The sequence below is a fragment of the Centruroides sculpturatus genome, unplaced genomic scaffold, assembly GCF_000671375.1.
Source record: "Centruroides sculpturatus isolate CEXI.00-Female unplaced genomic scaffold, Cexi_2.0 scaffold241, whole genome shotgun sequence".
Classification (NCBI taxonomy): domain Eukaryota; kingdom Metazoa; phylum Arthropoda; class Arachnida; order Scorpiones; family Buthidae; genus Centruroides; species Centruroides sculpturatus.
The window spans coordinates 83,567-97,867 of record NW_019384409.1 but is presented as its reverse complement, the minus strand read 5'-3'; the positions used below and the strand labels follow the sequence as shown (position 1 = coordinate 97,867).

Below are 14,301 nucleotides of genomic sequence, written 5' to 3'. Positions count from 1 at the left end.
GATTCCTGTACTCACATTTTCAAACTCTTGAAGTCTAAAACATTTATTCTCATGATATTTAATTTAAAAATTAATATCAATAAATTAATGATAAATTTAGTAAATTTTAGATTTTTATGCAATAAAATTAACTTTTATTAAACATAAAAGACAAACTGTAATTAAATAAGATACTAAAACCATGCTAAATCAACTCTCCTCAAACTATTTTTATGTACAAAACAGCTTGCACATTTGATTTTTTATGTAAAAATCCTATCCAGAACTTTGTTAAGATAAAATACAACACCAACTATGAATATATTTAACTAATTTTGAAAAAATAAAATCAATGTATTCTTCCACTCTGCTAATATTCATTAGCATGATGAAAAGACATTTTTGTATTAAATGCAAAAATTACTTTTGTATTTAGTAGCAAAAAATAAATAAATATGAAGATTTTAATATATGACATTCACTTTCCAGCTAATTAATTTAACTTAAGAGTAATAATATGTTTAACCTTAAAAAATAAAGTATTTTTTTCATAACAAAGTTAATTATTTGAATAAACATACTGGTATAATTTGGCTAATATTTTATTTCAACCATTTTTCATGCCAGAATTTTGCATAGATAAAGTATGTAGGCAAATTGGTTGTTTACAAGGGATTTCAAAGTTAAGTGAAATATATTTGGACTAGTTGTTTTAGTTTTAAATGCCATATTTTGTTGAATTTCATACATTAAAAAAAATATATTAAAAACCTAAATTATTTCTATCAATAACAATGATAATTGAGAAATCTTTAAATAATTCAAAATTAAAATTTAAATTATTAGTAAAACCCTGTGTCAAATTCAACTATTTAATTAATATTTCTATAGTTTATAAATGTCAATGTCAACTTTGGTGCTACTCAATAAGAAAAATTAAATTCATGTCCAATGAAAAAAATTATGGCAAAAAATATATCTGAAATGTTAAGTTTCTCTAAAACTCCTTTAATATTAATTAACAATAAAATAAAATTGTGACATTCAACTTAGTTTCTTATTAAGTAGGAATAATAGGCAATAAATTAACATTGTTAAACAGCATAAGTTTGTGATAAATAGATATTAAGAATTTCTGTTCAAACATCAAACTTTACTAAGTTGCAGCAATTATTAAGATTAAAGGTGAGCCAATTGATTAAGGACTCATTTTAAATCTACGAAATGGGCTTGTGTAACATTCCTGCTAATATGAAATTTGTTTAATGTTACAGTACAATATACAATAATTTTAAAACTGTTCTTTCATGAATATTAATAAAGTAACACAATTTATTTTCTGTTCAATTAATGCCCTTTTGATATGAGAATAAAATCATATAATACTATGATTCTAGCATCTAACTCAAAGCCAAGTTACAAATAAGGCAAATTTTCATGTCTTGCAATATTTTTGGCTACTAGTATATAAATTAACCAGTGCAGATGAACCATACAATAATTCTTCTCTAGATATTTTTAAACAGAACAAGTATTTATTTTTAAATTGCTGAGTGGCATATACATTTAAAATTTAAAAAAAGGATAAAACTTTGTAGTGTGTTAGCATATTAAATTTTGAATGAAAAAAATTGATTTTAAAATTTACAAAATAAATAAATTATTATATTTAAAAATTTTTAGGACAAAATTTATTTATATAAGATTACAAAATTGACAAAATAAAATCAAACTAAACTGACTGACAGTAACTTTTAGGTAGTAATCCATAAAGCAATTTACAGTTTGTTTATTATAGAATTTTTTCCTTACAATAAGACACTGATTTCTTACTACTATGAGTTTTATAAGATATTAAATTTAAAATAATTTTCACAATATACTTGATTACAGGATGATTTGGATAAACTGGCAAATAAATTTTACTAGTTAATAAACAATTACTGGTAAATTATCTGTAAGACTAAATTTATCTATCTGCTGATAAATTTAGTGATAAGATAACCATGTTACTTTAATTAAAACTTTAAGATAAAAGATAAAAGAGTTTCAAGTAAAATATTGGAGATAAACAATCATGTTTTAAAAGAATTAAGAAACTAAACTTTAATGAAACAGTGTTTATAAAATTACATGAATTAAGCTATTTTTCTCATTAAGTATTTTAAAATTTTAAAAGCTTTCAAAAATAATGAAAATGCTTAAAATTATAAATCAATCTATTATGTAGAAAACAAATAGATCAATATTTTTACATTCACATTCACAGTAATTGCTATTTTGATTTATATAAATGATTTAAATGTTAAATACTAGTATAATACTCATATCTGATATTTAAAAAAATTCCACTGATTTCTATCATTTACAGTGAAAAATCTTATTTCTTGATGAGATAATTTATTCTTTGTATAGCTAAAGGCATAATAAGAATGGAATGGAGCATAACTGGTATCATTTCTACATGAGGAATTATATGAATTTAAAAAAAAAGGATAAAAACTATTTTAAAAAATAAGTTTCAGGAACTTAAAATTTTTGTATATACAAATAACATTTATATAAAAGGAATTTCATTTTTCTAGACAAACTATATAAATAATGTATTATTTAGGATACGCTTACCAAAATATGCCAAAATCATAATTTTCTTTTAGTTTCAAAAATAAATAATATAGATATGTATTTGTGTGTGCATTTTTTAAATTTTAATGATATAATTGAAAGTGATATATGCAACAGGCATAATAATGATAATTTATAAAATTTCAACAAAATGCAATAAAGATATTTATCTACAGAAATATCATTTGAACAGTCATATTTATTTTTAAACAAACATGACCAATCATGACTATTAAAAACATTTCCTACTTTTTTTTTATTTACATACAACTTAACTATGTCAATAAATGTTACATAATCATTTTTTAAATAGATAATTTGACTTCTACTCAATTAACATTTTAAGCTGAAATTTTGATACTATCCATCATGACTATATATTACATTATGCTCAAAAGGAGAAATTGGCTTTTCATGACTGGCTTTGTTCCAAACCCTCAAGGGATAGGCAACATCTGAACTCTTACAAATTTACCTCACTAATGTGATCATTAAATTGACTCAACAGCCTAAGGCAAAAATGCACTCCAGGTGCAAGCAGGTCAAGAAACTTATCTAACACAATATATTTCATATCATGTTAAAATATTTAAGTCTCTATTGCTATTTTGAAATGATTATTAATAAATATATANCCCAACCAGAAGTTCATATATAGTTATAGTTAATTGGGGCATCTGGCCCCTCAGCTTTCCATATATGGTCTTGATTTTCATGCATCTAACTCTGTTCAAGATTAACAAATAACAAATGGATGGCCAACTGAACAACGACAAGAATCTATAGGTCTGCAATTTGAAAACTGCAGCCCAAAAAAATATCTGATAATTTTCTTAATCTATGAGATAAACTATTAGTCTCAAAAATTATTTGTTTGTTATTCAATAGTAGAAAACAAATTATTCTCTAACTTTGTTACTGAATTTTTTTTTGGAAAATTTAATTCAAACTTCAAGCAAATAATGAAAATGCATTATGAAAGCATCAATTTCTTTGATATATTGAATTTGTATAAAGTATACTCTTATTTATTGATCAGTAGTAATAATTGATAAAAATAGACACATTCATTTTTCTACAAAAACAACAAATGAGTTAATCACTGTTGACTATTAATATTCAGAATATTAGATTAAAAAATACCCCGAATCACTTCTCAAAAATTCACATTGATTTTAACTATAGTCTAATAATTAATTATACTCCATAATTTGGCCTTTAAGATAGCACAAGATAGTGGGCTAACCACCTAAATATTAATAATTATAAGTTAATTTTGAATTAAATAATTTAAAATATTCTGGAAGAAAAATACTCCAAAATGAAACTAAATTACAACTTTTGCTCACCATGCAGATGCATTATCAGTTACATTATCTGAATCTCCACCTAATCTTCATTTTCAGAACAATATTAATTTGAATCATATAATAAAAGCAAAGATCAGATAAAAATCAGGAAATATAACTGGTAATGCATCTGCATGTTAAACAAAAGTTACAGGTTTTGTCCCACTCTGAAACATTCTTCCAGAATCTTCTAAATCATTTAATAATTATTAATACAGTAGTTCTTGTTGCATCAATATACAGTATGTGGACTACCTGTAAGGATTGATGTTAACTAATAATTTAACTTAACAAGTATTTTTATTTATACAATTTTGTTTTCAAAGAAAGTTATACTATATAGATATGAAGTATATAGTGTAATATTACCATAAGATTAGTTTCTGTTTTCAGATAATTTTATTTTCAAAGAACCATAGAAAAATGACAAATTAATTATCAAATGCATATACAGAAAGACTCCAGGCATTAAAAGTCTTAAAAAATCTGTTTTATACATTTATTTATTTGTTTTCCTTAAGTACAGTTTTGTCAAATGTATTCATTTAAGTTATCAGTATAAGAAAATAAATAGTGTTTGAATGATGATAAGACAGTCAACAAACAACAATCTTTTGACATCCCACCTTTAGTGATTAATTTCATACTTACTTTCTTGATCCTCAGTACTAGTATATATTTGCTGATTTAAATTTTTGTTCAATTAATGCAAATTGGTTCAAGAAATTTATTAAAATGAAAAACTAATTGCACTTCAGGTGTTTAGTCAATATACTTTAGAAAAAAAGAAAAATTCACAAAAATATGTAAGAACTTTCAACAGTAATCAAGTAATCAATTTGTCATCTTCAGACATCCAAAATTTAAACAGTAATGTCCAAATTTTGAGTATCTGTAGATAACAGAGTTGGTTATGCAATACATCAAATTTGACCTGACATCATCCTCATGCTGATCAATGTGAGACAATGATTTATTTCTTGTCATTAACTGTACACACACAGAGCTATAAAAAAAAAGTTAATTAAACCTTAATTGATATAAATTAATAAAACTGTGACAAAAACTAGCATCTAAAAGGATAAATAAAAACCAAGATGGCTGTTGTGATGAACAACTTCAGACTGCTAAAGAATTCCAAAAATTTTCATAAACACAAATTACAATAATAAAACTATTAATCTACCAAGTTAACCCTTATAAAAAAAAATTCCAACAATTTTTTAAAGTTCTGACAAAGCATTTGTTGTTATACTTAAATTTATTATGAATTTCTTGGTTAGATATTCTCATTACTTCAGATAGCACTAATCCTGTTTTATTGGTCCTATTAAGCTGGATATTCTTATAAATACAGTGGGTGATCAGATAACAAACATAATCCGTTCCAAGACTTTGTTCGCTATCTGAATTGTTTGTTAACCGATTATTGATTTACCATAGGTTATTATGGGAATTTGATTAATTCATTCCGGAGACTCCAAAAAATAGAATATATATACTTTTTTACTATGTTTATTTATATGTAATAGTAAAAATATGTCGATTGCTTTTCTTTTTTCTTCACGATTTTTCAGAAGTAATTAATAGTATTGTAATTGTAGAGATCCCCAACTTCATTAACACTATTCTGGTTTGAATGCCACTTGGATGATCGTTGTTCTTACATCCTCCCACTTCAAAAGACCTTTAGTAGCAGATGTCGACATTGGACCTCCATCTTCCTCTTTTTCAAAATAAAACACATCTTGCTGAATTTCTTGGTATTCTTCATTTGAGAGTTCTTGGAGTTCTTTTGTCAGATCAGTTTCAGGTTTTATTATGAGTCCTAAAATGCTCTTTATTTCTCAGATGTGATTTTCATTACTCCATTAGTAGCTTGAGACTTCTTGATATATCTTTCATAGCTAAGATTGTCCCTACTGTAGACCTGTTCAAGCCATACTGCCTAGCAACATCAGACATCTTGCACCCACTTTCTTCCTTGGCTATTATCTCTTACTTGGTTTCTATGGTGATCACAGTCTTTGACACTCCTCTTTTTAGGTTCCATAATATTATAGTGTTTCTTTTTTAAATAAAAAGTTCAGAAAAGCACTTACAAAAATTCAGAGAACAGAAATCAAATAGCCCACAAAAAATTATTTAAATGCAAGGCCCGGATGAAATTCAAAATTTGGTATTAAAACATTAACAAATATCTGATGGGACAGTTAAACTTTCACCTTTCGTAAATAAACCTGATACAAAACTTAACAAGTGCCCATCCAACAGTCTCGTGAAGACTATAAAAAATTATTTGTCAGAAAGGTAAACAAAAAGTTGGAATTACAAGGGAGAGTTTCAAAATTCAGAGGGATACTATCTGATCGGTATCGGGTTGAGCATCGATGTCGACGTCTTCTGCGGAGATTTTTTTCAAATTGTTACCTGAAGACAAGGAAAAAAATCAATCGGTATTAGTTATTTTCCATCGCTTCTTTTTATGTTTGTCCAGTAAAGTGTCCGTTGTCTGATCATAAAAATCTTTCACGAAAGTGTTCGTTATCCGAACTGTTTGTTAACCGATCACCCACTGTATAAGGAATATTTAAAATTGAGAAAATTCATCCTTAATATAGATCAGATATGAAAATGTCTTACAAATCTAGATTCTGATACACTGTATAAAGAGTTTTTTTTATATCACATAATAGAAAGTAAAGGAACTTTTATTTTTTAAAACTGTACCTGGTAACCATCCCAAACTTGATCAGAAACAGAACTTTGATCTTCTGTCTGTGTAAGCGCTTGATCACTGTCAGCAACTGATGATGAAGGAAGCTGTGCAGCTGAGAGATTTTCTGGCTCACTATGAGACACTGGCCAAGTTTTAGTATTCTTGAAAAAAAAATTTTCTTTTCTTAATAATAAAAGATAAAATTTAAAAATATAAATGAAAAAATCTTACTTGATAATTATCAGATGAAGACTGGGTGTTTCGTTTTTTTCCACTACTATTGGATGATGATGAACGAGAATTCGAAAAACGCCGTGCTGGAGAACGATGAACTGGTGATAAATGAATAGCAAATTTGTCTGATAAGATTGAATTTGATTTTCTTCGGCGTGTTGGTGTTGAAATTTGAAGATCAGAACAATTTGATTGACATAAAGTGCTACAAGTTGTATTTGGTGAAAGATTATCTGAACCAGAATCTGAACGATGTGAAGTATTTTGGAGACTACTCCGACTTCGATTTCGTCTTGGTTTATTTCCCAATGAACGACTTTTATCATCAGAAAGATGCTTTTGTGCTCCTATTGACCATTTTGAACTACGATATCTAATTAAAAAATAACAGTTTTTATAAAATGAAAATTTCTTAAATAAAAATAAACTTACTTACTTTGAATCTATAGTCTTATTAAACTGGGAAGAACATAGAATATTGAGAGAACCTTCTGAAGTTGAAAGCGGAGAAAATCTTAAGCCACTAGTTACATGTCCAATTTCAGTTACACTCCATGGTCTATCTTTAAAACTTTTACGTTTATTTCTCATAGTGACCGATGAAGAACCAGACCACACATTACCAGAACTTTCTTCTACTACTGGTATTACAGTTTCTACAGAACCTGTATTTGATCTACTCATTATCAAACTGTTATTGACATCTGCAGAACTACTTGACTGCTCACTATCTGATTCATTTGTAGTGTATTCACCACTTGCATCACAGGAACTATCTACCAACAGATGGTTATTCATCACTTTATTTTCTATGTTATTTTCAATTTTACTATATATTTTACCTTCTTGACAATTTTCTAACCACTCTCGAATATGTGCATTTTTTGTTAATTTTTTACCAGAAGCAATATTTCTTAAATGAACAGAAGAATTCTTATTTGGTACTTCAGCCCAAGCAAGTAATTGTTTCATCTTAATAACATCTGACGATGATTGTACCTGTGTTACTGAAGTGGAGAGATCATTTGTAGATAATTTTGAATCTTCTTTTGGAGCAGGACAGAATGAAATACTGTTAACACTATCATCCATTAATTCAATATTATCTTGCTTAAAATTTTCATCTGAAGTATGTTTATCTTCAAATACATTTTCAATTATTGCTGATTCTTCTACAGCATCAGGATCAATTGAAGTCATTTTATAAAAAGTAGAAGAAGGTGTTGTTAAAGATTCGGTTTTATTTTTTAATTTATAAAATGGTTCTTCTCCAGTTACAAACTGCCAATCTTTAAGAGATATAGAAGGATATTTATCTGGTGGAAGATATAAATTTGATGAATTTGAGGAAGATGGCTTATTGTCAAGAGTTTTAGGTGTTGAATTGGTTACTGCATACTCTGAAATTAATGATGGACCACTACATACAGGACTATAGCTGTAAACTCTAATAAATTCTTGTTTTTCATCATTAGATAAATGAGCTGAACTCTCACTAGAATATCCTACATCCTGTATTATTTCAAAACGCCCAATATTACCTCCACATTCTGCTTTTAAATCTGCAATTCCTGTCATGCCTACCATGACACCTTTATCATTTGTATTAGTATTGTCTTCAGATATTTCACAATTATCTTGCTGAACTGGCTTCATACATTCTTCCATTTTATCATCAGCTTTCATACCTTCATAATCTGTTAATTCAGAATCCATTGGATTTGTACCATCAGCATGTCGTAAAAGGAAACTATCTTCCCAATCACTGCTTAATTTTGGATATTTAGTGAGTGGTTCTTCACTAAAACTTAATTCAAAAGATGAATCTCCTGACATACATCCCTAAAAACAATATATCTGCATTAATAATTTAAGTTTATATATCTATACATTGAATATAATTTAAAATTTTATTTCTTATTGCCAAAATTACTAGATATTTATAGAGACAATTAGCAATTCAATATGACTGTATATTTTATCAATATAGTTTTTATGGTATTTTATTTTGGTTCAATTTGAAATGTTCAGCATTCTCTAGACTTATATATTCAACAATTAAGAAAGAAAAAAAAATACATTTAATAGAATTCTTAAGCTGAAGACAGTCTTTTAATAAAACCAAAAACATTTGTTATTAAATACTGTTTTGCTGTTTAAAAGGATGTGAGTGTATTAGTTTTATATGTATAGCTGAATTTAAGAAGTTATAAATTTCTGATTATAGATTATCAATATTTATGAAGAAATTTTTTATCTCATTTATTTGAAATATTTAATATATTCTTAATTTAATACAATGATAAATAATCTTAAATATTTTAAATGAAGATTCCTGTACTCACATTTTCAAACTCTTGAAGTCTAAAACATTTATTCTCATGATATTTAATTTAAAAATTAATATCAATAAATTAATGATAAATTTAGTAAATTTTAGATTTTTATGCAATAAAATTAACTTTTATTAAACATAAAAGACAAACTGTAATTAAATAAGATACTAAAACCATGCTAAATCAACTCTCCTCAAACTATTTTTATGTACAAAACAGCTTGCACATTTGATTTTTTATGTAAAAATCCTATCCAGAACTTTGTTAAGATAAAATACAACACCAACTATGAATATATTTAACTAATTTTGAAAAAATAAAATCAATGTATTCTTCCACTCTGCTAATATTCATTAGCACAATGTATTCTTCCACTCTGCTAATATTCATTAGCAGAGTGGAAGAATACATTCTGCTAATATTCATTAGCATGATGAAAAGACATTTTTGTATTAAATGCAAAAATTACTTTTGTATTTAGTAGCAAAAAATAAATAAATATGAAGATTTTAATATATGACATTCACTTTCCAGCTAATTAATTTAACTTAAGAGTAATAATATGTTTAACCTTAAAAAATAAAGTATTTTTTTCATAACAAAGTTAATTATTTGAATAAACATACTGGTATAATTTGGCTAATATTTTATTTCAACCATTTTTCATGCCAGAATTTTGCATAGATAAAGTATGTAGGCAAATTGGTTGTTTACAAGGGATTTCAAAGTTAAGTGAAATATATTTGGACTAATTGTTTTAGTTTTAAATGCCATATTTTGTTGAATTTCATACATTAAAAAAAATATATTAAAAACCTAAATTATTTCTATCAATAACAATGATAATTGAGAAATCTTTAAATAATTCAAAATTAAAATTTAAATTATTAGTAAAACCCTGTGTCAAATTCAACTATTTAATTAATATTTCTATAGTTTATAAATGTCAATGTCAACTTTGGTGCTACTCAATAAGAAAAATTAAATTCATGTCCAATGAAAAAAATTATGGCAAAAAATATATCTGAAATGTTAAGTTTCTCTAAAACTCCTTTAATATTAATTAACAATAAAATAAAATTGTGACATTCAACTTAGTTTCTTATTAAGTAGGAATAATAGGCAATAAATTAACATTGTTAAACAGCATAAGTTTGTGATAAATAGATATTAAGAATTTCTGTTCAAACATCAAACTTTACTAAGTTGCAGCAATTATTAAGATTAAAGGTGAGCCAATTGATTAAGGACTCATTTTAAATCTACGAAATGGGCTTGTGTAACATTCCTGCTAATATGAAATTTGTTTAATGTTACAGTACAATATACAATAATTTTAAAACTGTTCTTTCATGAATATTAATAAAGTAACACAATTTATTTTCTGTTCAATTAATGCCCTTTTGATATGAGAATAAAATCATATAATACTATGATTCTAGCATCTAACTCAAAGCCAAGTTACAAATAAGGCAAATTTTCATGTCTTGCAATATTTTTGGCTACTAGTATATAAATTAACCAGTGCAGATGAACCATACAATAATTCTTCTCTAGATATTTTTAAACAGAACAAGTATTTATTTTTAAATTGCTGAGTGGCATATACATTTAAAATTTAAAAAAAGGATAAAACTTTGTAGTGTGTTAGCATATTAAATTTTGAATGAAAAAAATTGATTTTAAAATTTACAAAATAAATAAATTATTATATTTAAAAATTTTTAGGACAAAATTTATTTATATAAGATTACAAAATTGACAAAATAAAATCAAACTAAACTGACTGACAGTAACTTTTAGGTAGTAATCCATAAAGCAATTTACAGTTTGTTTATTATAGAATTTTTTCCTTACAATAAGACACTGATTTCTTACTACTATGAGTTTTATAAGATATTAAATTTAAAATAATTTTCACAATATACTTGATTACAGGATGATTTGGATAAACTGGCAAATAAATTTTACTAGTTAATAAACAATTACTGGTAAATTATCTGTAAGACTAAATTTATCTATCTGCTGATAAATTTAGTGATAAGATAACCATGTTACTTTAATTAAAACTTTAAGATAAAAGATAAAAGAGTTTCAAGTAAAATATTGGAGATAAACAATCATGTTTTAAAAGAATTAAGAAACTAAACTTTAATGAAACAGTGTTTATAAAATTACATGAATTAAGCTATTTTTCTCATTAAGTATTTTAAAATTTTAAAAGCTTTCAAAAATAATGAAAATGCTTAAAATTATAAATCAATCTATTATATAGAAAACAAATAGATCAATATTTTTACATTCACATTCACAGTAATTGCTATTTTGATTTATATAAATGATTTAAATGTTAAATACTAGTATAATACTCATATCTGATATTTAAAAAAATTCCACTGATTTCTATCATTTACAGTGAAAAATCTTATTTCTTGATGAGATAATTTATTCTTTGTATAGCTAAAGGCATAATAAGAATGGAATGGAGCATAACTGGTATCATTTCTACATGAGGAATTATATGAATTTAAAAAAAAAGGATAAAAACTATTTTAAAAAATAAGTTTCAGGAACTTAAAATTTTTGTATATACAAATAACATTTATATAAAAGGAATTTCATTTTTCTAGACAAACTATATAAATAATGTATTATTTAGGATACGCTTACCAAAATATGCCAAAATCATAATTTTCTTTTAGTTTCAAAAATAAATAATATAGATATGTATTTGTGTGTGCATTTTTTAAATTTTAATGATATAATTGAAAGTGATATATGCAACAGGCATAATAATGATAATTTATAAAATTTCAACAAAATGCAATAAAGATATTTATCTACAGAAATATCATTTGAACAGTCATATTTATTTTTAAACAAACATGACCAATCATGACTATTAAAAACATTTCCTACTTTTTTTTTATTTACATACAACTTAACTATGTCAATAAATGTTACATAATCATTTTTTAAATAGATAATTTGACTTCTACTCAATTAACATTTTAAGCTGAAATTTTGATACTATCCATCATGACTATATATTACATTATGCTCAAAAGGAGAAATTGGCTTTTCATGACTGGCTTTGTTCCAAACCCTCAAGGGATAGGCAACATCTGAACTCTTACAAATTTACCTCACTAATGTGATCATTAAATTGACTCAACAGCCTAAGGCAAAAATGCACTCCAGGTGCAAGCAGGTCAAGAAACTTATCTAACACAATATATTTCATATCATGTTAAAATATTTAAGTCTCTATTGCTATTTTGAAATGATTATTAATAAATATATATTTATAAAGATGTAGATTAAAATTTATATTATTAACTTTATTTTTTTCAAATTTTTAAATCATTTTAAAATTAACATTTGCTTTTTTCTTATGCCAATATGGATTTCTTAAAATAACTACTTTAAGTAAAAAAATTAAAATTTGATTTGAGCAAAGAAAATACAGTAAAAGCAATCATATATCCTATTCAAATTAGGTAAATGTATCTATTATATAATAAAGAAATTTTTATTTTATTCAATTACTGCATTTAATTTACATATAATTAAAAATAATTATGCAAAAAAATTTACATATCTTTATGAAAAAAAAAAACAGTAAGATTAACAAATATTTTTCATAGTAACTTACTGAACAATAGTTTCTTTTTTTATTTAATTTATTCATAAAATTAAAAATTATATTAATATTTTAAGAGAGAATATAATAAAATTTAAGATATTATTTAAAATTTTATATATATGAAACACATCAAAAACTAACATAATTGAAAATTAATAAATTAAAGTTTTTTAAAAAAAAGTATTAAACTATCATTCAGTTTACATCAAATAAAAAAAGATGAAAAACTACAAAGTAAATATTAATTTTACTTAGAAATAAAGCACACTATTTTTGACTTCTCAGAGAAATAAACAAAAAAAATTAATAATATACTTAACATAATCAGTTAAAAAACTAAAACTAATACATATTATCATCATCATATTACTAAAATAAAGTAAATACAAACAGAAAATATACTCACAGATCTATATTTTTTAAGAAATTCCTCAAGCAAGCATTGTCTTTCCAGGGATTTTAGCCACAAAGCATGCCATCTCTTTTCCAAGTTGGAAGCAACTTTTCTAATGTGATGAGCATCCCAACTCAGAGGGGGCCCTGTGTCATCCACACGACAACTTACAAGGCGATCGCAAGATTTCAATAGAGCAGATACGTATTTTCCTCTCGATTCGATTTTCTTTTGCAGTGCCTACCCAAAAATAAAAATTATAATTATATGGCAAATAAAGATCGTTGATAACATTGTTCTCTTCAAAGAAACTTGACCTTAACTTCGTCATGATTTTAGTTTCATGACCAGTTTTAGCACGTGTTTACGACGCGATAATATGAATGCAGATTAGTTTTTAAAATAATTTATAATTACGATATTAACAAAGAAATATAACTAAATAACTGATGTAATCACCTATAATTATAGAAGAAAAAAGTAACAATAATTCACTCTATTACTAATTGCAATCGAACGGAACGAACGAAAACGATTAAAATTTAATAATATGTTCGTGAAAATATAATTTCGGCCATGTGGAAGCTCTATTATAACAAAGCTTAATCATTTACTATGTAATTATAATAATATACGCGTATTACCTCATCCAGTTTATATTTTGAACATCGAATAATTGATAAGCGATGCATTGTCAACATTAATCATCGGAGGATAAAAGTGTATGATAGACAACGCTAAAATTTTCGATGAAACAAGTTTTTATTTATATTAAAGTTGTTAAAATGACTAAAAAAATATATGATTTTGTATTTCTAATATAATTAAAAAATAATTTACGATACAAACTGCCGCCATATATGGATGACAGGAAAGCAGTCGTACCATCTGGAAAATTATGTATATTATACATACTACTACTACCTTTTTAAAATAGCATATAATTAAAGTGTGGAATAAACCTACTTAAATAATTACATTTCCCTTTTATTATTTGAAACGAGTTTACCCTAAATTTA

At 25.3% G+C, this 14,301-nt stretch overlaps 1 protein-coding gene across 1 annotated transcript in view; it reads right to left on the bottom strand.

Moving 5' to 3' along the window:
- LOC111618986 overlaps window positions 1–14,301 on the bottom strand; it is a 140,704-nt gene that overhangs the window by 45,033 nt on the left and 81,370 nt on the right. Inside the window, exons 10-13 of the mRNA XM_023360615.1 lie at window positions 13,295–13,522; window positions 7,343–8,748; window positions 6,904–7,279; window positions 6,684–6,833 (exon numbers count right to left, since the gene is read on the bottom strand). Of these exons, the coding sequence (XP_023216383.1) occupies window positions 6,684–6,833; window positions 6,904–7,279; window positions 7,343–8,748; window positions 13,295–13,522 (2,160 nt within the window). The remainder of the gene's footprint in view (window positions 1–6,683; window positions 6,834–6,903; window positions 7,280–7,342; window positions 8,749–13,294; window positions 13,523–14,301) is intronic.